Raw genomic sequence first — 24162 nt, 5'->3', positions numbered from 1 at the left:
TCAGCTCCCTTTCTTGGAGCTCACAGATTTACATAAATTCCTTTCAGAGACTCAATTTCCAAAATTTTGAATTCAAGTCAGATATTGACATTTCAGTCCTCTCAGAGGGTTAATTGAAATCAACAAAAAAGGACAAGATGTGTCCAATCTTTGAGGACGCTGAGAACTGGGAAAAGATTTTTGAAAGATATTTACAAACTACAGAGAGGGACTAAAAAATTATATGGAAAATTAAGGTATCCCAAGGGATCAGAAAGTCATTCTCCTCTTAAGAATATTGTTGGGAACTACCTCCAGCTCCTTTTTTCTCTCATTATCAAGGGATCAAATCCACAACTACGAAACCAACAGCCATGTTCATTACTCCCCTTATAAACACATCACAAACGTCTGAGGAGAGCATCCATCCACCTTCCAAGCTCATTCTGAAGGTGTTCAGCATGAACAATTTAAAGCAGATGTTCAAAATCTACATCAAATAATGGGTTAAGGACAAGTATTACTTCAGCCATTAAATCTCCCATAAAAACGTACAGAAGAGTGACTGGTCTCCAAAGTTTATTAAAAATCAAAGAATAGAAAACTTTACATAAAAATATGTCAATTTTAGCTTCCACATAGTTGTCCACACAAAAAACTTTAAACTTGATTTTTTTTTTTAAACCTGTAGCACATAACCACAGTGATAGCCAGGCCAATTTATTTGGTTCACCATGACTGAAGTGTTACATGATACCACTTTTCAAATGAGTTTTGCTTCAAAATGGACGCTAGTATAAGACACCAACTAAAGCCTTTGAAGGCTCTTTAATGTAGTTATGCTCAATATTGCTAGTGTGTGAAGACTAAGCAGTACAGGCTCATGTAACAGCCCTTAGATATTATTTATGAATCAGCTCACAATTTTTAAAACTTTTTTTTTTTAAATTGTGATGAGTCTGGAGCATAAAGACAAACTTTTTGCAAACAGATATGCACTACTCTACTTTGGAATGTTGCCCTCTCTCCCCTCAAGGACCTGTGTTTAACAGATTCAGTAATAACATTAACTACTTCTGCTTCAAAGGCATACAGCATATTAAAAAGCTTCATGCTTGAGACCTCATTTTAATATTCAGATACCAGTTTTAAAACCTTCTATATCTGTACACAGTATAGATGTCCTGTTAACAGGATTCTTCAGCTTTCTCTGCCAGTGGATTTATAGAACTGATCTGTAATTTTCTATACAGCTTAAGAACTGTCATTAAAAAAAATGGGAAGTCAGAGGGCATGAGATGTGACCTACTCCCAGGACAACTGTGGTGCTTTAAAAACTCAGGGTTAGGCAGGATGTACATTTTTCAAAAAGTTAAAGACAGTGTTTGTCATGGCAATACACACTTGCATAGTATACCTGTATGCATCTGTAAATTAAGTGCCAGCCACTCATACTGTGTACAACACTGGGCTGTGCTCTCCTGCAATACATTAAAAGATACTTCTCAATGCTTAGAGCAGCTGAAGTACTTTTTATATATTTGCTCTTAACAGAACTAATGCATACTGCTATACAGATTCCTTAATGGAATCAACATATTTCCTTTCTCCACATTCCTTAAGCCGGGTACCTCTGTTTAATAATGTTGTTTGAACCCAAACATTAACAGGTTACATTACTAAAATGCATCAAAGCATGTAGTTCACAGCTTTTTAATTTCACATCAGGACTTGAACCAACCTTTTTCCCCTCCCTCTCAAAAGTTTTATTTCTGGTACTACAAATGCTGGATTTGTCTAGTTAAAGGAATAAAATTAAAACTCATTGGTCAGAGCAAGACGACTGATAAGAGGCCAGACAATGAGCTAAAAAACACAGGGTCAAAATGCTTTGGAGCTTAATACCTTCTTAAAACCGTAAGCCAAATCGCACTTTCATTGTGAATCAAGAAGCCTCAAATATTACCAAATGTCATGTTTGTAACACTGCTCAGACAACCTGCCAAAACTATGAACCCAACTTAGACAATGCAACCTGGGAAAGGATCTGTAAATTAAAAAACCTCTTCCCCTTAAATATAACTTATGTGACAATATGAAATTAAATTAAAAATTCCAAGTTATTGCACAAATTATACTTCCAATATTTACAGAGCAAAAAATTCTGAACTTTGAAACAAAAACAGGAGAGCAGCAAATTTATTTTTATGAATTCCCAACCTGATTTGCTGCAAAGAAAAAAAAAGAATTCCAAGGGGCTGAAGTTTCCTTCACTTCTAAAATAAAAGAAAACAGAACCCACAAAGGAACAGATGTAGCCACAGCAAAAAAGCCACAGCATTTGTAAATGTCCTTGCAGTTCTATTGTCAGAGCTGCTTCGGCACTGTATGAACCATTGTGGGAAGGCAGAAAACAAACTTCCACATTTAATAAGGCTTCACAGATAAGCACAACTACTTCTTGAAGATGGACTGAACCACCACACAAAGAAACATGCAAAGAAGTCAGCTGCAGATATTTGGCAACACCAATAAAACGATGTGCTGGACGCTGGTCTCCATCCCTCAAGTTGAGTGGCACTCACTCAGTTTGTCTGAACAGGGAAGGTCATTTTGGCATCTGCCATTATCTGCTCAGACTAATAGGCAAACTGTCTCTGTGTTTTTTTCTTCTCCATATATTACGATTGTACTGGTGGTGTCCTCTGTTACCAACTGCTTGCCTCATGCCTCCACTGCTGACAGGGCTGTAGCCATTGCCTTGGTTATGAGCTCCTTTCATGGAAAACTTCATTCCACTGTGCTGCTAGAAAACAGAAAATAAGCACTCAGTTTAGGCATACAAACAGCTGAAACAAAGCACACATTACTAATCGCATTTCTTCAACATACAAGTCATTTCCACAGAACACTGCTTGAAACAACTGGTCTTCTCATGCTTGTCTGATTTTAGCTGTGCAAGTCCAATGGCACTAACAGTTTAAGAAGTGTTTTCTGGAGTGTCCTGCAAATGAAATTGTGTAGATTTCAAAGCATCCTTAAAACCCTTGGATCTCATATGCATCACCTTTATCAAAACAGAGACCTTCCACATTAAATACTAATTGTGACAGTCATGTCAGTTTTAGAGGATCTTACCAAGAACATGACCAAGTGAGATACTCCGTAAGAGTTTCAGAAACGTCACGGATAATGCAAGGGCATGATCATATGAGTTGATACATACAAAGCACAAATCTGCTCTGCCCATGATCTCACTCAGCTACAGATAAACTAGCTACGGCTTACAAGGAGCTTGTAAATCCTACCGGTCTGATTATAAATCTACACAGCTTTTATACCACACCTCACATCCAGACCAATACAAAACAAATGATCAAGAACACAGCGTGACACTTTGTGGGGCAATCTCCAACAACTTGGAACAGAAACTGCCCAAAAGTCATAGTGACAGGCTGAGTAAATCTACCACACCATAAAATACTAAAGGCATACAGGAAGTTGGTTTAACATGTGTGTACTTAAAATAGGTGCAAGAGTTACAAAAGATGAAACTGAAAGACTTCCCAAATACTGATACTTTCAATGCAAGCAACCTTTTCTGATGTCTGACAGCAATAACTTTACAGACAACTGACTGCCTTTAATAAAAGTTAATACATCATTTGTCTAACATAAGTGGTAAAAAAGGAACAACACAAAGTTAATATCTGAGGCAACTGCTTAGAACATGAAGTATCTGCAGCTACTTTAGTAACCTCTATTTCCAAACAAGTTTGGAGTAGAAAGAAATGAGAACATCAAGACATCGTTACAATTGTTTACACGAAAACAAACAGTTAAGGTATAATTCCATAAGCAGTATTTTACTGGCAAATTGCAAGTAGAAGAGACACTGAGCATACATAAAATCAAACTGGTGAAGACTAGTATTGTGGAGTAATTAAAGTTAACTACAGGGTGATAAAAAAAATCTTAAACTATTCTTTAATTTGTAAAGGGCATCCTACAGCAACCTAATCAACCTTCAACATGCAACTCTTCTGACAAGTGGTCCGTCAAGCAAACATACCATCTTGCCACATTCTTGTGGGAAGTTTTCTAGTTCAGTAAGTGTACATCTGACTCAATTATATAATCAGACAATGAAGCATCCACATTAAATTATGTGGAAATACTAAAAGTGATCCTTCAACAGTCAAAACGCTAGAAACAGCCAGTTCACCAGTCACCCTCAACTACATGCTGAAAAAAAAGAGCGCAAAACTTTAGTTTAGCTACTGTACAACCAAAACCAAGTCTGACCAGAGAGCATACAAAGTCTCAGCAAGCCTATCCTCATCAGCTGGAAATGTGAAAAATCTGGCAAATTCGTCTTCACTTTGAGGATCCAGCTAAAATTTATTGGAGGCAGGAAGGCAGGTCACCACAAGATCAGACAAGCAGCACAGCAAGTATGACAAGTCTATCTACCTGTATCCTAAAAGAAGTCATATCTCCAGATTGTTCAAAAGGCAATCAAACTTCCAAAGAATGATTAATAAGGTAACCAGAAAGCGACCCCTAGCTTGTCATGAAGCATTCTGCATTGGTTTTTAGGCCATCAAGATAAAAGACTGTCAAACTATCAGATCAGAATTTGAACATTTGAAGGTGCTTAAGGAAGTTGACTCGGGGACCTCTTAAGTCAGAGACGATGACTTTATATTTACTAGTTCTCAACTAGATATTATCTGCTAGTTTGTTCAGATTTTTGAAACCATAAGCTTTAAGCATCCTGCACTATGGCATTTCACCACTTAAATGAGCACCATGTTTAATTTGAACTACTATCTGACGATTTTTCAGTTCTTGAATTAATTTCTTAGTCATTCTGCTCTCTCTTCCATGTACTGATGATGACTACACAGACCTAGATCATGTACCTCCTCATTTTTTACTCCAGGTTAAAGAATCATTCATTCTTCAAACAGATTCAATTCCATACGTTCAACCACTCTTACCCATCTTTCCCTACTCTTCCATAACCTTCTGATGTAGAAGGCAAAACTGTACTCACTGGTCATGATGGCAGATGTACATTGATTTTTACATGATGTTTTCATCTCTGCTCTTTATTCCTAATAGTGTCTGAAATTTGGTTTGACACTCAAATTCTCAGTAGGAAATCAAGAAAGTTATCAAAGCAGTTTTCTGCAAAAAAAAAAAATCAAGATCTCATCTTTGTAAGAAACTGTCAGCCCAGGGCCTACCACTCTCCACAAAGTTTGAAGTACTTCTCTCCCTCCTGCAAGGTCCTTCTGCACCCCTTTTCATTTGGCCCTTAAGGAGCTTAACACCACAAGCAAACCTCGCCACACCTCATCCATAGCCTTTCAGATGTTAGGCAGCATGAGATGCAGTACAAACTCCTGCAGGGCTTTCCTGGTAAACTCCACTTAATACAAAAATCAAATCTTTGCCTCTCATCTTCTAACTACTTAATTGTTTACAAGAGGACACACACCTTTCACTTAGTTTCTTTCAGAATATTTGCTAAAAAAATCTACTTCCTATCTTTTGGAAATCCCAAAAGGCTGTGTATCAAACAGCTTTGTCTTGTCCACACAATTCTGGATATTCACATGCTCAGGACTCCCATAATCACTGAGAAATGGCATGTCTGTAAGCAGGTGGTAGCTGCAGAGAGATCAGATAAAGACTGAATAAAGCTCTTCAGCTGTGAAATAACAGACAAACCTTTAGTTTAGATGTTTTAACTTCCTGAGATCTATTTCTCTTGATAGAATAACCTCCCATCATAGGACTATTGATTCAACAACTGAATGACAGAACAGATTTGGTTTTCAGTTTTTGTGGTTTGGGCTTTTTTTGACAAGTCTGTTGAATTTGATCCTCTGCAAGTAAAAGCTGCTATGTCTGGAGAAAAAACCTAAAACATTGCATGTAAGACAAGCTGGGGAAGAGGGGTGCACTGGAATTCTTTACCACATACCATGCTAAAACAGTTTCCACATTTTAACAGAAAATTAAGAAAATGTTCCTGGCCTTTACCCCAAACAATAGAAATCTGGTAGAAACTGAAATACCAAGTAATTATTTGCCAAGGAAATCAAACTTTTATTCTTAAATACTGGCAAATTTACTATACAAAACTGACATTCAAAGACTATCATTATTCAAAAAGAAAGAAAATTTATAGCCAAAACCAAATCACCTACACTTTGAAATAACAGAAGTAACATGGGGGGAAGTCTAAACATAAACAGGGTTTCTGAACGTTTTGCTGTTTGGGGTTTTTTTGCCTGTTAACACTTCTCTGCTTTTTTTCCCCTTACTTTAGGGATGTTAGCAATGAAAATGAGGTATCAGTACTCAGCTTTAGAAGAAGCGAGATTCTAACCAGTTAGTTTTGAGTGCTGTAGATATAAACTACAAAGCTAAAGGAAAAGTTTAGAAAAGGCATAAGAGTTTAAAAAGATCACATATTTACTATGTTGTTAAGACTACAGGATTACTGGCCATGACTGAATCTAGCCTGCAGTTGATTGGAATTATAATCCAATTTGTACACTTCAAAATCATTCCACGTAAAAGTGTTAGTTGTATCCAGAAGAACTGTAATGCACCAGTAACATTTTAATTATCCCCTTAAATAACTTAATACACATCTTCAAAAATTTCACATTCACAAAGTTCTTTTCAATTTCTCATCGTATTTCCAAATTCTTTATTTTAGGCTTGCAGCACAAAAACCTACAAAGAACCCTTCTTTAAAGGATTATGTTCACTTTCCCATTTTGAGAAAAATAACATCCAGAAATATACCACAAAATGCATGTAAGTAAAATTTAGCTTCTTGTTCTTTAGAAAATAAATTCACTGTTTTGCAGAGAAACAACAGGCAATGACCTGGCCAATATCTTAGTCATTACTGTGCAAGCAATAAATCAAGTATTAGGCAATGGTTCAGCCTAGCCTTATTACTTAGCTGACAGGATTCTACAAGATGTTTGCACCAGCTACCTGTACGTACTCTTAGGCTGGCAAGATTTGTTAAGTGGTTTAGATTTCTAAGCTGAAGTACAGCAAAACAAAAATAAATTCTTACTCAAGTTGCTTAGGACTGGCAATCTGGGGAAGTATGATATTCACAGTGCTTTGGGTCAAAGACACATCCACTCCTTTTGGGCCCCTCGTTTGGACCTACTGGCTGCTTCCAACTAGAACTGACAAGATCTTGAGTCCTGAACAGATTTTATAATATGGCCCAAACCCCATTTCTGCTCCTATTAAAAGGAGAAAACAGCATTTATGCAACCAGCTGTGAGAGCAGCAAAGAAAAAAGTCAACATGGAGACTAGAAGGAGCTCAAAAGAAAGAAAAGTTTCAGTTGTTTCTTATCTTCTAACCCTCGAGAACTGAAAGACTCAAGACACAAGGGAGCATATTGGGCTTTCATATCTTATTTTACTTTGTGTGGTAGCTCTGCCAGTAGCCTGTAACAAAAGGAAGCTTTTGGTTCTCTTCACCTTTAACAACAGATTAGGCAACTATTAGTATGACTAGTTCAACAATAAACTAGTGTTTGAGATGAGTGCCTAGGCCCCAGAATGAGTGACTGACAGTAGAGACTACCATCATAATCTGAACGTATTTTGAACTACCTTATGGTAAAGAAAGTAGAATATGACACACAAAATAAATACCCTTTTTGATCTTGTCACCAGTCAAGTTTCAAAAATGAGGGGCGAGAGTCAAGACAACATTACCAGAAGGCAACTTTGCTAGTGTTGTGACATGGGCCATGGAGTGTTATCTGCGTACTTGTCGTTAGAGAGAACAAGAGATAATAGCTTCTCTAGCATAAAGCTGACAATTTTAGACCTTAAAGAAAAATCTCACCTTACTAAGATTTCTCACCTTTTTATTTGGAATAAAAAGGTATTATTACAGTAAGCAGACCCAAAACGATTTCCAAATGATGAGCTGATACCAATACAGTACATGTGAAAAAGTCAGTAGAGGACATGCATATATGAATATTCAAATCAATCTCAGTTTGGGAGCAACAATCTGATTACAGTGACACTGGAAGATAAAGGTATACTATGCAAACAAAAATCAGGTATTACTTCTTTTAATTACTTCTAATTACAGACATTTCCATAAGCCTTTTTTATTTATGGTAGGTTTATTTATGTTCCTAGAAATGACTGTTTAGACTTTGTGCCTTTCCTGCAACTCAAAAAGCACTCAGGAAGCAAACATCAAGGTAGCCAGAGACTTTCATACAGTCATATAAACATCTAGGCTGGATGTTTATATAGAGATCTCTAGAGATCTGGATGTTTATATGGAGGCTGGACTTTCATATGGAGACCTCTGGAGATCATTTAATCCAACCTTCTATTGTAAACAGAGTCATATTAAGTTTATCCAAGGTCTAGTCAAACTGACTCAGTTTCCATACACAGAAGGGTATCACTACAAAGAATGTCCATACAAATATATGACAGTTTAAGACAAAAAGGTATCTTGAGTACTGTTTTCAGCTGACCAGCTTCTGAAACTCTGGTGCAGTTTTTCCTTTTCTCCATCCTTTAGGAAAGTAAAATATTATCTTTTCTAAATTTCGCATATATTAAATAAAAAACACACCAAGTGTTTTGTCATACACAGAAGAAGGGAGCCTGACATTTAGAATCAAAACTGTTTCCAAAGTAGACAGTACTATCCTCCTTCCTTTGCCTGAGAAAATGCATGGGCACCAAAGAAAGTATTGCACCCTAAAGGAGAGCACTCTAAATAAAATGTAAGAAACACGCAATTTGGTCGACTGAAGAAACCTTCAGTACCTAAACAGCTTAATAATAATGCCACTGAAGAAATTAGTTGGGTCACTTTTACACTGAAGTTAAAACTAAAAGCTCTGAAGCATCACACTATACTAAGGGAATTTAGCATATCTGCACATCTGGCTAGTTTACAACACTTGCATTCTCAGAAATTTTCGGTAAAGTGGACTAGAGCTCAGCCTTGACATGAATTAAAATATATCTTTACAAAAGTATCTTTCATTGAAGTAAACTACACTTAACTACTTGCACTCACGTAAAAAAAAAAACCACAAGATTTTTGACTCAAGCCCCTGACCAATATTATTTCTGCTTCCAATACTGCTAACCTTGCAGGAATCATTCTAGAGATACTAGCTGCATCAGCATTACTAGTGAGGCAAAGCAACACCATCAATAATTGTTCTGTTTAACAACAAACTTTGAAGCAAAGTATTTTAGCCAGTGAAATGCCTCTAAAGCAATATAAACAAACAGTTTGTAAGTTTAAACATCTGGCCTTATATGGCCAAACACAAAAGAATCTGAGAAATTACTACTGTAAGTTCTTCTAAGAGTCATTTGGACTGTGGTATTTCAGCACTGACATTAAGGTTTCATTACCTAATCATCTCCTGTGCTTCACAATTGAGACAGCGAACACTAATTTTCGATGACCATATTCACAATCAGACAGCACTCATCCAAAAGGTCTTCAGCGGAGGTTTTCTTAGACCCACTGGAAGCCAGCACAGAAGGACTGGTGCTTACTGGCTTTAGATACTTTTAGATACATCTGGGGAAAAGACTGCAACTCTAAAAGAAAAGAGTTCTTCTGGCCTAAGCAACATGAAATTTCTTCTGTCTTCACTGGTGACTGAGTGACCAGCAATTCAAGAAGGAACTGAACTTATTTCATCCTAAAACATCAAGGAAAGTACTCCTTCCTTCTCCATGGGAAGTCAGCAAGCAATTTCCACCCTGTCCATTCTTCTGGACACACACCCCAGCATCTGTTTTTCTGCTTATTCCAGTGGGCAGCACTGCTTCGTAAACTGTGATGCTCTGCCAAGTAAAATTTCAAACTGCTTGTCAGCAAAGTAGAAGAATGATTACCATGGAAAAATTCTGATCATTGTCCCAAAAAGCACACAGACCCATGTCAGGATTAGTCCCTGAACTAACATGGAAATTCTCCAATTGATTATGCAGTATGAAAACAGAATCTGTAATTACACCAAAGCTGTTTCAAAAAAGGAAGTATCAGGAAACTCTAGTGGCACAGAAGTTGCTTAGAAGGCTGCAAGTTGTTCAGAGGAGTTAGTGCTCTTGACATTGGCACCTCCTGCTTTTGAGGGTAGTACTGGACACCTAGGTGTTCGGCTTCCAAGCCAAAACCCAACAGAGAAAGTTGCCAGGGAAGAGGCTGAAGGTACCATTCAGACAAATGAATCCCTTTCAAAGACTTTTTGAATAGGAAAGAACACTTGCTGTTAAGATCAAGGCTTGCACATGTTCAAGTCTATCAGAATAGGAGTCCTCTGAGCTAGTAAAATGTTCTCATTAAAAGTAATAAACTAGCACTGTCTGGAGCTGCATCGCGTCAACTGCAAAAGCAAAGTCATCAACCTAGCTCAGTCATGCTCCAGAAAGTTGCAAATTAAAAAAAGACATTTACACTATTCGGAGTAGAATGATTTCATTTCCTGCTTCTGACTTGGTCCTAATCCTTATCAAAAAAGAACACTTCCTCTTCACAATACATAAGCTTTTGCTAAATTCAATGCAGAAAAAAACATCATCCCATTTCTGAACTGCAGATAGCAAAAAGTTCCTCTGATGTGAAATCAATCTTTGTCAAGCAAAAGCCACAGAAAATTTCCCAATTTTAAAACTTAAGTTATCACACAAACTACTAAAAGAACAGTTAACAAGTATTGCAAAGGAGAGCCAAGTAACAGGAAGCCAGAAAAAGTGCTACAAAACAGTTGTTTCCCAAGATTCAAAATTCCAACAGAGATCCAAAAATCATGCAACACATTGCCTCTTCACAACTGAGGCAAAAACTCTAGATGCCAACTTGTTTTGTACTAACAACTGCATGCCTCAAAACTGGATTTTTTTTTGGTGCAATTCTGATGCAGTTAAGCTCCAGGGCACCTCTTCAGAAAAGCAGAGTTGTTAAGGAAAAGAATAAACTAGACAAAGTTTGTATTTTAGATGAAGTTTAACTTTAAAATAGCTTTCCAGTCTTATTTTAAGCAAAATTCAAAAGTTTGACTGTAAACTAGCATGTGAATACTCAGGTGCAGACACTAAAATTGCAGTATACTGTTCTGTTAGCTTGTCACTAATAGATAAGCTGGTTTTGCCTACGTAAAATTCAGCAGTAGGGAAGGACAGCATGAGAGTGGAATCTGTGTGATCATTTAGAAGGTTAAAACAAAAGGCATACCTCAGAATACAACTGGGGCTTGGTAGATAACTGAGGATTGCAGAGGTAGCTGGGAAGAGCATGTGCTAACAGCTTTCAAAGATGGTCCCCCTTCTATGCTAACCTGCCTGCAAGGAAACCGGGGAACACTTGTGGTATGAGAAAGGAAAGTAGTCTGGTCTGAGTGAAAAAAAACAAAAAAACAAAAAACAAAACCCGAGGGTGAAAAACATTTCAGTGACATGCCTAAAACAAGCACCGGTATAGCATGTACAAAGAATTTGAGCATCAAGCTATAAACGTGCCCTAACTCAATGCTGATACTACTGAACATTGAAAATGCTGTCCAGATAAAATGTCTTCATTATTAATCAGAAAGTTTCAATGTACAAAGCACTACCTGATTATTTTTTTTTAATTCTGTAGTAAGTGGCAGTTACCTTCTCTAGACATAAAAATCAAACTCTCAAGCTGAATTGAGAAATACTCCCTTACACACTAGGCTCAAAGTATTTTGATCAGGAGCACAAAGTCCAGCTGGAGGTCAGCAGCTAGTGGTATATCCCAAGATATACACTAGGGCTAATACTAGTTAACATCTTTGTTAATGACCTGGATGATGTGCCAAGGGTCACTCTCCCCCAGTTGCAGATGATAAAAACCTGGAAAGAATGGCTGATACATAAAGATGGTTGTGCTGCAATAAAGAGGAACTTTGTCCAGCTGGAGAAATGGGCTCACAGGAGTCTCATGAAGTTTGGAAAAGGGAAATGCTAACCCCTGCCCTTGGGAAGGAATAATCCCATACACCGGTACACACTGGGCACTAACCAGCTGGAAAGCAACTTGGCATAAAATGACCAGGGATTACCAGCAGACAAGTTGAACATGAGCCAGCAATGTGCCGTTACATCAGCGAAGGCCAACAGCATCCAGGGCTACATTAGGAAGTGTATCTCCAGCAGGTCAAGGGAGGTGAGCATTTCCCCTCGAGTCAGCACTGGCGAGGCCACACACGGAGTGCTGGGCCCAAGTCTGGGCTCCCCAGTACTAGAGAGACATGGACATACAGAATCGAGTCCAATGAAGGCCCATGAAGATAGATAAGGGACTGAAACATTTGCATACCGGGACACTATGACAGAAATAGGAGCACTCAGGAAGGATCTTATTGATGTGTCTGACTAATGAGAGGGTGTAAAGAATGTGGAGCCAGACTCTCCTCGCTGATGCCCAGCAAAAGGACAAACAGCAATGGTTATAAGTTGAAATACAGAAAACACCATTTAAATTTAAGAAAAAAAAAATTACTGGAACAAGTTGCCCAGAGCTGCTGGTGAGTCTCCTCAAAACCCTGACAGGAGAAGGCCTCAAACAACCTGCTGTACCTGACCCTGTTTTGGGCAGGTAGCTTGGACTAGGTGACTTCCAGAGACTCCTTCCAACCTCAACTATTTTACGATTCTGCAAAAAACTTGAACAATCTCAAAGCAGAAACTGAAGCAAATATATCTTGTGTCATGTCCAAAGTGTCAAGAAAGTGCTGAATCAAAAAAAAAAAAAAAAAAGACAAGGTCACTAAGCTGAAAATATCCTGGACCTAGACTCCCAAGAACTGTGATAGGACTGAGAGAAAGAGGAAAATATTGCAAGGACCTCACCTAAAATTAGGTGTCAAAAGACAACCTACAACTTGCATTAAAGCTCATGCGAGTCAGCTGTTTTGACTAATAGTTTTAATAATCAAGATTGAGGGAATGTTTTCCTACAGAGAGAGGCACTGAGGCTATTAAGAAAAACTGAGAATTTTTCTTCCCTTTGTACTATAATGGATACATTAGCTAAAATACTTCAGGCTAGTTGAGTAAATCTCTGCACATTCACTTCCCAGCCCATTTAAGTACACATTTAATAATTTGGTAAAAATTCTTGTACACAATCAATTTTCTGTTATCTGTCTTTAAAATGTATTACAGAAAGTTACAAGTCAGATTTGTTCTAATAATTCAATAGCGAGACAAACAAGCCTAGACAGATCTGTTTCTTCAGATTAAAAAACTAGTTTACAGATACACCACCTACATGAAGTTTCTGTTTTAAGAACAGGAACCTAAATACCCTGAAGATCTGCAAATATCCCACTGGTTTGGCAGCAGAAGTCTCAAATACAGCTTAAGGAGTCAGACATCTGACTCCCTCCAACTTATTCTTAGGTGCCATTGTGCTGTGGAAGGGCTCCTATATTCAGAAATACATTGCAAACAACTCACCCTTTCCCACCCATTCTTCTCCCCACGCTTCTGACATGGCAGATAAATACTTTTTACGATTACATGAAGTTTAGCACATGCTACATGAAGGGTCTCTTCAGAGGTTTTCAGACTACAGCACAGCGTATATGATCTACGCTTCTGATTTGATCACTGTCTCATGAAAAAGTCGCTCCATTTCATTGGCTCATACCTGATTACTGGTGGCCATTATCAAGGTTCTCGTAGGCGCAGATTGGGGTTTACCACTTGGCATAGGCAATGCAGGTGGTAAACTGGCCATAAGCTGAGTCGGTGCTTGCAGACTGAACTGGTAAACATTAGGAGCTGTGCAAGGTGGTGTATCAGAATCCTTTTGGCAGAGAAAAAGGGGAAAAGAAAAGCAACTTTACAGAAAGTACAGTATATACAGGCTATGCATGTGAAAATGCACCCAAATATCAACTCATGTGAATACTGTAAAATTTAATGATTTTTTTCAATGGTAAATAATTAAATACAAGCCAACACTATATTTTACACATCTAACACAAGCTTAATTGAACCTGCACAAAGGAGACAGTGTCAACAGGTCTATGGCAATCACAGGGCAGTTCCAGGCAGCACAATCTAAAGCCAGAGTTATACATCTACCAAATTTGAATTAAAAGATGGGAACTAAGGCTGGGGAAAAAACGGAACAAGAACAGCGACACTGTTAGTGATACAAGGGCTAGAATTTTATGTGTCATGACAGAATCAGTCCTCTGAACAGTGTTCCGGATTGTATGTATCTGTACATCAAAGTTATTCACTCTAATTGTTACAGTCTTCTTCCCTTCTACCCAGCAACAGCAAAGTTAGGGCTCCATCTACCAAGAAACAAGGAAACAATCTGCCAGTCAAGACTACTATATGCATACCAGTCACCCACTTCACTGCTGATTAGAGTTCTATTCCCCTCACTTTCCATCAGATATCAGAGTGATAATTCTCAGGGGAAGCAAGATGGATGTAGGATTACAGAAAAAGATACTGTAATGGAACTGGTATTACCGAGTACTACTACTCCTCCTGCCAGCCTGACCAACAGCAATTACAGATGCATCACAAGCAGTCGTAACTGTTGATGTTAAAACACTGTGTGCCTGGAGCACTTAACAGACAAGCAGCAAGGTGGTGAACAGACATGTAGGGCTTTACAGGAATTACTGAATTTGAAAACACCCAACTGCCTGCCTCAATTCTTAAATGACATTATTTTTTGAGAAAGTTGAAAAGCAAGCAACAGCCTTTTGAAACAAATTTGAACAGAGATCTTGACACTTATTTTCCAGCTATAACATAGTGGCAACAGATAATACATTTTACTGCTGCTTTTTATCTCTCCCTTAATTCTAAAGTATTCTGAATTTGAAAATATGGAAAAACCGATTCTTTATCCCAAACCACTAGTGTTTTTTTTCCATTCACAGCCGTCTGGCTCAAAGTATATAGCAAGAGGGGCTTGGCCAATTAGTAGTTTAGGAATTACCATAGTAAAAGAAATTTTTGGCTCAAATCATCAAGGATCTTTAACAGTAATTACTGGAATATTCTATTGCTCTTTTCTCTAAAGATTAATTGCCTCAAAGCAACAACTTTTCAGTTAAACCAAGTAAACTTTAAATAGACCTCCAGTACTACTACTCGCCCTCATATGGCCTTGCTTTTCAAATTAGATTCTTCAGTTAAGAGACTAGGCTGTCTAGGAAAATATTTTCAAGAACAGAAACAAGAAAATATTTTAAAGCTTTTCTTGGGAAAAGGAGAAGGTCCTTTAACAGAGACTGACAGTTGTGAATACTGAGTAGTGTAAGCAATGAACTACTAGAAGGCAAAAATTGCACCCCAGCTGAAGTTAATACCCACTGTAGAAATGGTCCTCAATAAAACAGTCAGCTATTAGAACAATCATTCCTTTATTGGTCCATATAAAGTTGTGCTTCCTAAAAAACAAGTTCTAGAAAGAAAGGAGCTGCTGTCCTACTAGGTCAGGGGTCCTCAAACTGTTTAACCAGGGGGCCGGCGCGCGGATGAAGTGGCAGGCAGCCATCTGCGGCTGCTTGGTTTCCCCCCCAACCCCCGGAGGGCAGGTCGGGGGGTTCTGTAAATACCGGGGGCCGGACTGAGGACCCTGGGGGGCTGTATCCAGCCCATGGGCTGTAGTTTGAAGACCCCTGTAAGTTGGTCAACTAGTGGTAAAAGTTACAGTATGCTTTTGTGAAGCAGTTTCAGGTATTTGCATCATGAATTCATAGAGACAAATCACACTGGTACCAAGAATCTGTGCACAAACTTATGTCTTATTTCTGAGATGTTTAGCATTTAATAAATATGTTCACAGTGGGGAACTACATGCTGTAGCACTGATCAAAAAATTAAGCTTAGTTGTATGCACATGCAAAGCCAACTGCCCAGATGAGATGGTGGTTTTTTCCTTTGCCCAGTCCTACAGTATTAGCCATGGGAACAGGCTAAGGTCTCTACAAGGATGAGGGTGACACATTCGGTAGAGTCAGGTACAGGGGCAAGAATTTGGATTTATAAACTGAAGTTTATTTAGATACTATTGACCATGGAATTATTCAAAGATGGAAAAATAAGGAGGGCATAGTCATGTTTGAACAGACAACTTCTGAGCATGCTTACAAGTAATCATGAGCAGGCAGATGTGAGGGAAAAGGGGACCTCACCGTCTATCCAAACCAATGTGTCAACCTTCACAAACTTTCTCCTCTGCTTAGATACAATTACATCCCCTGAAGATTCACATACCTAACCCAGATGGGACGCTTCCCATTTATAAGATTTCTATGGGAGAGTTGCACAACAAAAAGTTAACTCCACTATGGAAGGAACAGCAGATGAAAGAATCATGTGGTTTAACTGAGACTAGATGAATTTCAGCACAAGAAAGCTTGTGTTACTTTCATTTTGTAACAGGTATGTTCATCTGCCTCTTTTTTTACTGATACATGTCTCATACAAGCAGATTGTATCTCTCTTCTGAGGCAATCCTGAACTGCTATCAGGATTACTATATGGAGGTGATGGCCTGACTTCTCATCAGCATCAAAATGCGTTTGTGAAGAGCAGCATTACTGTTCTTACTCAAACTGAAACATTAACCTCAGTGATGAGAAAATTGAGCTCCATGTGAACAAAGTGATTTTCCCCAAGCACTGCCTACACTAAGAAACTGTGTCTTACTTAGTCTTCTGGACAGGATTCTTAAGTGTCATGTGAAAACCTGAAGCATTACAGAAGCTCAAAAGACCTACAATAAATGCATACAGGTAATACTGTCACTTTAGATCCATGTCTAGAAGACAAAAGCTTTGAGCCTTACTAGGGTAACGGCTACAGAAGTCACACTGCAAAAAGATGAATTTAAAATAAAGGGCTAAGATACCTCAACTGATTTTAGCAAATAATCTAGGGATAAAGCCGCAATGACTGCACTAAGAGCCAAGATAAGTTCCTGATCTCTTGAATGCCAATCATACAGACCCTCATCCTGCAAGGAAAATACCTTCTAGAGAGATGTTTTTGGAAACAGACTGACACAGGCTTATCCTACTGCAAAGTATCCATTTTAATACATACTCTAAAGCAGTTTCAACTTTCTAAGAACTTAGTATCTGGAATGAGGATTTCTACTATTCATAGCTTTGATTACCAAGGATTCTTTAAATTTACCCTAACATTAGAAAGATGATAAAAGTCTGGAAGACACTTAGAAACTCAAGTGTTACTGATGAACTCTCACTTAACTACAAATTTTGCTTGAGGAATCTTATCTCCTAGCCTTCTGTCTAGACAGAAACAGTGAAACGCTGCAGTCACATGACAGATGAAGAGCTGAAGCAATCTTACAATCCAAGCTTCTCTTTCTGACATTGGAAGAGAACAAAAAAATCCCTTCCTGTTCCACAAAATGCATCTCCCATTATAAAAAGGACCTAATCAGCAAAAAGAGTATTTTATTCGCCAGAAGCTCCTTACTATGTCTGACCATACAAGCTTATTTCAATTCCATTAATAACTCAAGGCTTAAGATACAAGGTAAACTGTAGTGGTACATCCATCCATCAAGACAACAGTACCCTTTCAGAAATTTCATGTGCATTCAATTATATTCATAAACTTCCTGTCCCTGACTCTAAATGTATGAAGAAGCGGTGCCTTCTGCTTTGTTTCATGATGTAGTCAGTTGAGGAGTTTCAACTGACTAACAATAGCTACCATTTCAGAGTTTTCAATTTCCAAGACAGTTACTATTTTCAAAAGCTGGAGTGGCTTCAGAAGATTCATTCATGATCTCAGTCTAAGTTTTGTGGTAAAAGAATCTAACTATCCTAGAAGTCAGTATTCAGAAATCAAAACTTAAACAGAATGCAAGTTTCTTGCTAATGTGATAGATCTGCATTTCCATACCCCGTTCCCCAGAAGTGAACTACAGAAGTCTTAGCAAAAAGGTTCCTACTGTTTCCATTCCCCAAACTTTTCCCACTGATTAAACAGTTTTTTCTCTTTCCACAACATGCAGAAGCTGCAAGCTGTGACAGCAATGACCACTTCAGTAAAAGTTATGTTCCACCTTCGAAAGCAAAGAACTGAAAATAGTGAGAAAATCAGTGCTTATAGTTAGCACTTTACACTGTACAAATTTTTTTTCATGTGCTCCTCTCCTTTCTTACATTTGAAGTGATTTAACAGGTAACTACTTCCAGCCTTACTCCTTTTGCCTCTTTTCCCATTCTGGCATTCTCCATTACACCTGCATTAGCATTTCACATTATTATGAGCCAATTCATGGAGGTGAACCACAGAAACAGTAATCACCTTCTTACTAGCTTCAGTTTATGAACTGGGTCACCACAGGATTAGATGAATACCAGTGTAGAAAAGGCAGCAGCTAGTAAACAGAAACATCCCTAGCAAGAATATCCAACTACTGGATTGGCTTAATAGAAGTATAAAACCATACTCTTCTAGAACATAAAAGTAAATCCAGAAAATTTCAGACGTTTCACAGTTTGGGGCCACATGCAGGAGCAGAAATCCATGCATGCTCCTGTTTCAATAGTTTTAGCCCCAGTGTACTTAACTCTGCTCGATAAATGAACATGCTTCCAAGGCAACTTTATGGATTACACCACCACCCCATCTCATTTCTTCTGTATCAGCTTGTGCCATATCCCTTTTTGGAAGGTGGAGCCATAACTTTAACTATGGTGTAAACAAAGTAGATTTGAGGTGAATAAAATTTCTGCTTCTATGGGAGGTCACAGGGGAGAGACCTTTCATCAACATAGTTGCACTGTTTCTACTAGCCAGCCTATAAACAATACAAAACAGTCTCTAGTAAGACACAATTGGTTTATTGTTCTGTCTTTAGGTCAACTGCATTGCCAAAGGAAAATACCTCAGTCATTGTGCTTATGGGAATGGAAAAGTGAAAGAAGAGATATAGGATACACAAGCAAACTGAAAAATATGCATCCTCCAAAAGTGTTAGTGTTCATTTTACAAAGATAACAAAAAATGTAGTCTAATTAGTATCTACCAACACTAAATACAAGCACAGCACCCCTTTTTAACCTCACCTCATTATATCCTGCCAGGCCTGACTGTGGGCTTATTCCATGTTTTATCAATATTCACTGTATTTCATATAAGGCATCTTAAATAAAAAAAAAGGTCCCCAAAGTGTGACATCTCGAATGTCCTTTGTTACCCCTAGTATTTTAATTTCACAGGCTTTCAACTGGTTTGTTATTGTTAACAGTACAGTAATATTTCAAGCTATTGTTTTCCAAGTTAAACAATTATTGGACTCATTATGCAAGCTGAACATGCTAGAATATAAACACTGTATTTAGGTTTTCTTCCATCCTAAAATGGCTTAGGTACCTTTTGGGTTTTTTTCAGGGAAGGGAATGTTAAGATATGGCAAGAACATAACTAGCCTTTGGCATCACAAAGCAGTCAAAACTTGACTTGTACAGAATTCCTTGCTTCCCTCACTTCACTGACATCATAGCAGTAAAATCCAACTTCACTTGCTGATTTACACGTTCTTTCTGTACCCTTTGCTGCTTATAATAACTTATTAAATAAAATTACTTTATAACTTTGTGTTCAAAATTGTGCCTCCTGCAGCTTTGCAGAAATTTACTCTTACTTCAGGTGGACAAAGGACTGCTTAAAGCAACTAAGACAAGAACTGAAGAGCATGAGAATATAAAACAGCACTGGTCAGAGACACTGGTTAAAAAAGTCAAAACAAGTGTGGGACTATATAGTGAAAAAGGAAAATGAACAAAAGCAGCACTGGAAAAATTTGTTTCCCTTTGGGTCCACAGAAGCTGTCAGTAATCTGCAAAGGAAGAACAGGAGAAAACACTGGCATTCTAAAGGATGTGGGCTTAATTGATTAGGGGCATTTAAGAGTTTATTTTTTTTTCCCTGGCAACATCAGGTTCTGTGTCTGCACACTCAGGGTTACCCATTGCTTTATTGGGAGACAAGCTGGCTATAAGTCAGTACTCACATCTTTCTTTAAAGACTAAAGATTAAGAGCCTACTTTTTAGAGCACCTGCCTTCTATTTGTTCAGGAAGGAGTAAAAAGATCAAATCTGCATTCTTCTACAAAAAGACTATCAACTATACATACATATATTTGAATTGTTACTTTGGTTAGGACATGAGAGTATTCAGGCAGGTAGAAAGAAAGGAGAATATGTGTAGCTCTTGTCAGAATTTTGTGAGAATTTTGTTAGGCCACCCCCTTCTGTCCCCTCTTCCTACACACAATTTCAACTGGAACTCTACAAATTAATCATAGTTGTTAACACAGATTTAACAAGACTACAAGAAGAGCTGTTACAGAAACTGTTCTGAAATGTCTGTCCCTCTACTGCAGATAAGCACATGCCTTACACCTGCCAATTTAATAGCTTTAAAAAAAGCAACATTTACCAGGACAGGGTACGTCACATTCTTATCACCTCTACCTGTGAAAAGGGAAGTACAAAAGTCCCTGCTAATAAGCTGAAATCCAGAGTCTTTGACTAACAGGAAGGAAGGGGAGATGGTGATATCTTCATTAAGCATGTTGAGTTCAAGTACTAGGCCACCATTACCGCAGAGGAAGTAACAGTTCCAAAGTCTGCAGATCTTGCTTGCATTCAGCAGAACAATAGCAGTAATGACTATTAGTCTTACCAGTCATATTTATATACTACTCTCACAAATGTAAGCATCCAATCAAAGTACTGAACAGGTTCCGTGGGACACTTCGTATCCCCTAGCTGGTGGGGGCAGCATGGTAGGCAGATCAAACACTGACATTCTGAAGAAAGGTTATTATAAAGGCTGAACAGCAATGGCTACACCTAAAATTTCAAAAACAGTCTGAAAGAACATATTGTAAATGCTAAAAATTTAAATAGAGGCAAGGATTGTTCTCCTCCCCAAACTAGACTATACAGGCACCTTGTTCACAGAAACGTCAACTACCTTGACATGACTACATGGTCACAAGAAGTCAGAACTTTTCACAAAATAATCTTGTACAAGCCCAAGGAACATTAATACCAGAAACACTGAGATAAGGTGCATGAAATTTCTTAGATCCAAATTTCTAACGGACAGCTTTGAAATTCTGTACTGGAATGGATATGAGATTATATATCCATTAGGTAACAAAAAGGAGGTTTAAAAGTTTCTGTGAGCCATTACATCTGTTACTGATACACAGGTATCACTATCCCATAAAACACTATGCTTTATTTGGCACAACAGCATCAAATCTGCAAAGCATTCTTAGCACCAGGAATTATACCAGACCAAAATGAGACTGCAAAAACATACCTGGGATTATTTTTCACTTGGCAGAGACTGCTGATCAAGCAGCAGATATTCTCCAGCACTACTCTAGGACTTCCTGAGCTAATAAAAAGCAGCTTTCCACAACACTTAAGCAACAAGAAATCCAGGTCACCAGCTACAGAGTGCAGGTCCAGAACAAAAGCACCCAGGAAAAAAAAGGCGTTTCAAGAGGAATTTGGTCACTGCTTAGGTTCTCAGACTGATATCTACAACTAGCCAGATCAAGCAGAGAGCTGGGGGCAAACATAGCTCATTTCATCTGGTTTCAGATTCTCATAACAATCACTTAACTCAGTATAAGGTTAAAGTGAGATTTCCTAATGCTAGAGACTTATTTTCTACCGTGCAACAGTTTAACTCTTGCTCCCATACAGTAAACACTCATGCACTTTGTACTGCCCTTGATGGCAAAGATATTTATAAAGCATCTTCCATTATTCACTTCTACATTTGTTGGATCATGTAGGAATGCATGGTATTTTGCAACTTACCTGTTTGCACAACTGAAGAATACATACTGCCTTTTTGTCAGGGCAGCGTATGGTATTTTAAATACCTGCACAGTGGTATACTTCACTGAGAGAAGACTTACTACACAGATCAGTTTCATAATTAACAGAATCCAGAAAAATATTTTGATGATCAGATTCCTTGTAGCCATAGGTTTATTTCCATGTGTTCCTCAGTTTGCTCCTTGTCACTAATATTTATATTCTTCACAGAGCTGAGGTAACAGGGCAGGAAATTCAATACTCAGTATTTTGCAAGGAACTACATTAGAAATGCCAGTGAGAGTCAGAGCTCTGCACTAACATGTACAGTGAGACAAACACAAACTGAACAGCTACCTCACTAATAGTAATAGGGGTACCAGAGGACAGATTTGTCTTCTACAGTCTTCAATCCAAAGTTTACTGGGCCTTATGAAAGCTTGATGTTGTGACTAAGATGTCAGTTTGCTAGGACGCTTACAGAAGACAGCACAACTAGAATTTCATCAGCCAGATTGTGCTAGCATAAGGCATTTTGTAAATAGCTTTACTGCCTTGGAAAAACCATAAAACCATACTTTCTGTACAAATTATTATATAGTCTCATTAGATCCAGTTCTTAAGTTTTGGGCTGTGTAGATAGTGGTCCAGAAGTGTGTTCCCCTGCAAGCTAGTCCTGGATGCACAGAGATAAAAGCAATCATCCACCTGAATATGAGGCATCATACTGAGGAAAAGCACATACATATAAAATGTATATAAGGAAAGAGAAGGCTGCCCTTGAAGGAGGCAGTTCTCTTGTTCCTCAGTGGTACACAAGTTCTCATCTTCAAAAGGTTACCATCCATGTGGTCCCCAAAGGAAGAGAAGCATTAGCAGGAATGGAAATAACTCAGGGTAGCAACTTTAAGCTGTTATATCCCCACACTTCCATTTTTCTGAGTACGCACAAAAGTTGAGAGGCTGACTTCTAAACGTTAGCTCTGGCTTATGCCAACCCAGTCTCCAGAAAAAACTGCTCCTTTTTGTTCTATTCTGAAACCTGTTCTCCTGCTGCTGGAACCAATCTAAAACCACTATCTCAAGTGCCTATAAGTCCAAGACACCAGGAGCCTTGTCTATTCCATAAATATGGCTCAGCAACTGAATAAAAGGCAAGAACCTGTAATGCGAGAACTTTTTAAAGGAAACCTTTAAAAACCATACAGCATGCTGTATTACAACCTATTAAACTAACTACTGTTACAACCAACTATTAAACTTTTAAGGTTTAATAAAAAATGTTGGGATCCCTATGAGCAACACTGTACTGCTTTGGTAACACCTGATTACTTGATATATAGTGCCAACATTGCTTCCAGAACATACTGATGAATACATGGCAAGGCCTCCAAGACTTACGGCTGGTGTACAGTGATGTGGCGACTTCAGAATGTAACTACATCTGTGCTAGAGTGGATGGCTGGAATACTTGGAACATCAGTAGACAAAGTTCAAAGAGGGGCAAAACGACCAAGTAAAGTCACAAGTTGCCAAGCCTACTTCTCTTCCTCAAAGCACATAAAAGTGACTTCTATTATACTGGTAAACAAATCTCAGAAAGGTCAAGGTACAGCTGACCCCTATTACCAGAGAAACTTTAGCAGTAAATTGAAAAGCAAATACATTATGAAGTTCCTCTAATTTGCCAGCAAGGCTCTTGTACCTGATACACAGCAAAAGATTTTCTGCAGTCACACAACATACATCTCCAAAAAGTGTCTTGACACAGACCTTCTGCTTAAGGTTAGCAGTGACAGAGGGATGAATATATTTTATTAAACTAAAACCTTAATTATTGGGAAGAGATCAGCAAACCGTCAATCTAAGATCTCCCCATGTGCTCCATTTGCTTTATAATCTGTACCTAGCTTTCAGTATCAGAGTTCATAAGATTTAAGTTTAAATGAATACAGAATCACTCCTGAAGAACAATCTCTCCACAAGATCAGAGCAAACACTACAAATAACTAGTGATGAGATGCACCATATTCATATTCCTTTGTTCTGAAGCCGGTACCAAAGTTCACTGCGTCCTACTTATTTGAGCACACCAGAAGTCTTGGCAGAAGTGCTAGTTGACACACACTAGATGCTCCTTTGCTGAAATCTGTACATAGCATTATCCATATCATGCCATGGGTAGCATCTTCAAATCCAGCAGAATAGGTTTCTTTTCCTGAATCAGGTGCAG

At 38.3% G+C, this 24162-nt stretch overlaps 1 protein-coding gene across 4 annotated transcripts in view; it reads right to left on the bottom strand.

Moving 5' to 3' along the window:
* Nucleotides 1–541: 541 nt before the first annotated feature.
* Nucleotides 542–24162, bottom strand: part of TENT4A (terminal nucleotidyltransferase 4A) — a 61084-nt gene continuing 37463 nt past the window's right edge. The window contains exons 11-12 of one of the 4 annotated variants that reach the window (XM_056331434.1): nt 13714–13872; nt 542–2782 (exon numbers count right to left, since the gene is read on the bottom strand). In XM_056331434.1, coding sequence (XP_056187409.1) covers nt 2606–2782; nt 13714–13872 — 336 coding nt within the window. In that variant the 3' untranslated portion in view covers nt 542–2605. Of the gene's footprint in view, nt 2786–13713; nt 13873–24162 lie in introns of all 4 variants that reach the window. The other 3 variants (XM_056331433.1, XM_056331436.1, XM_056331435.1) reach the window with 3 other exon arrangements.

Source organism: Falco biarmicus, chromosome 3 (assembly GCF_023638135.1).
Source record: "Falco biarmicus isolate bFalBia1 chromosome 3, bFalBia1.pri, whole genome shotgun sequence".
Lineage (NCBI taxonomy): Eukaryota > Metazoa > Chordata > Aves > Falconiformes > Falconidae > Falco > Falco biarmicus.
The sequence above is the reverse complement of the archived record's forward strand: the minus strand, read 5'-3'. Positions and strand labels throughout refer to the sequence as shown.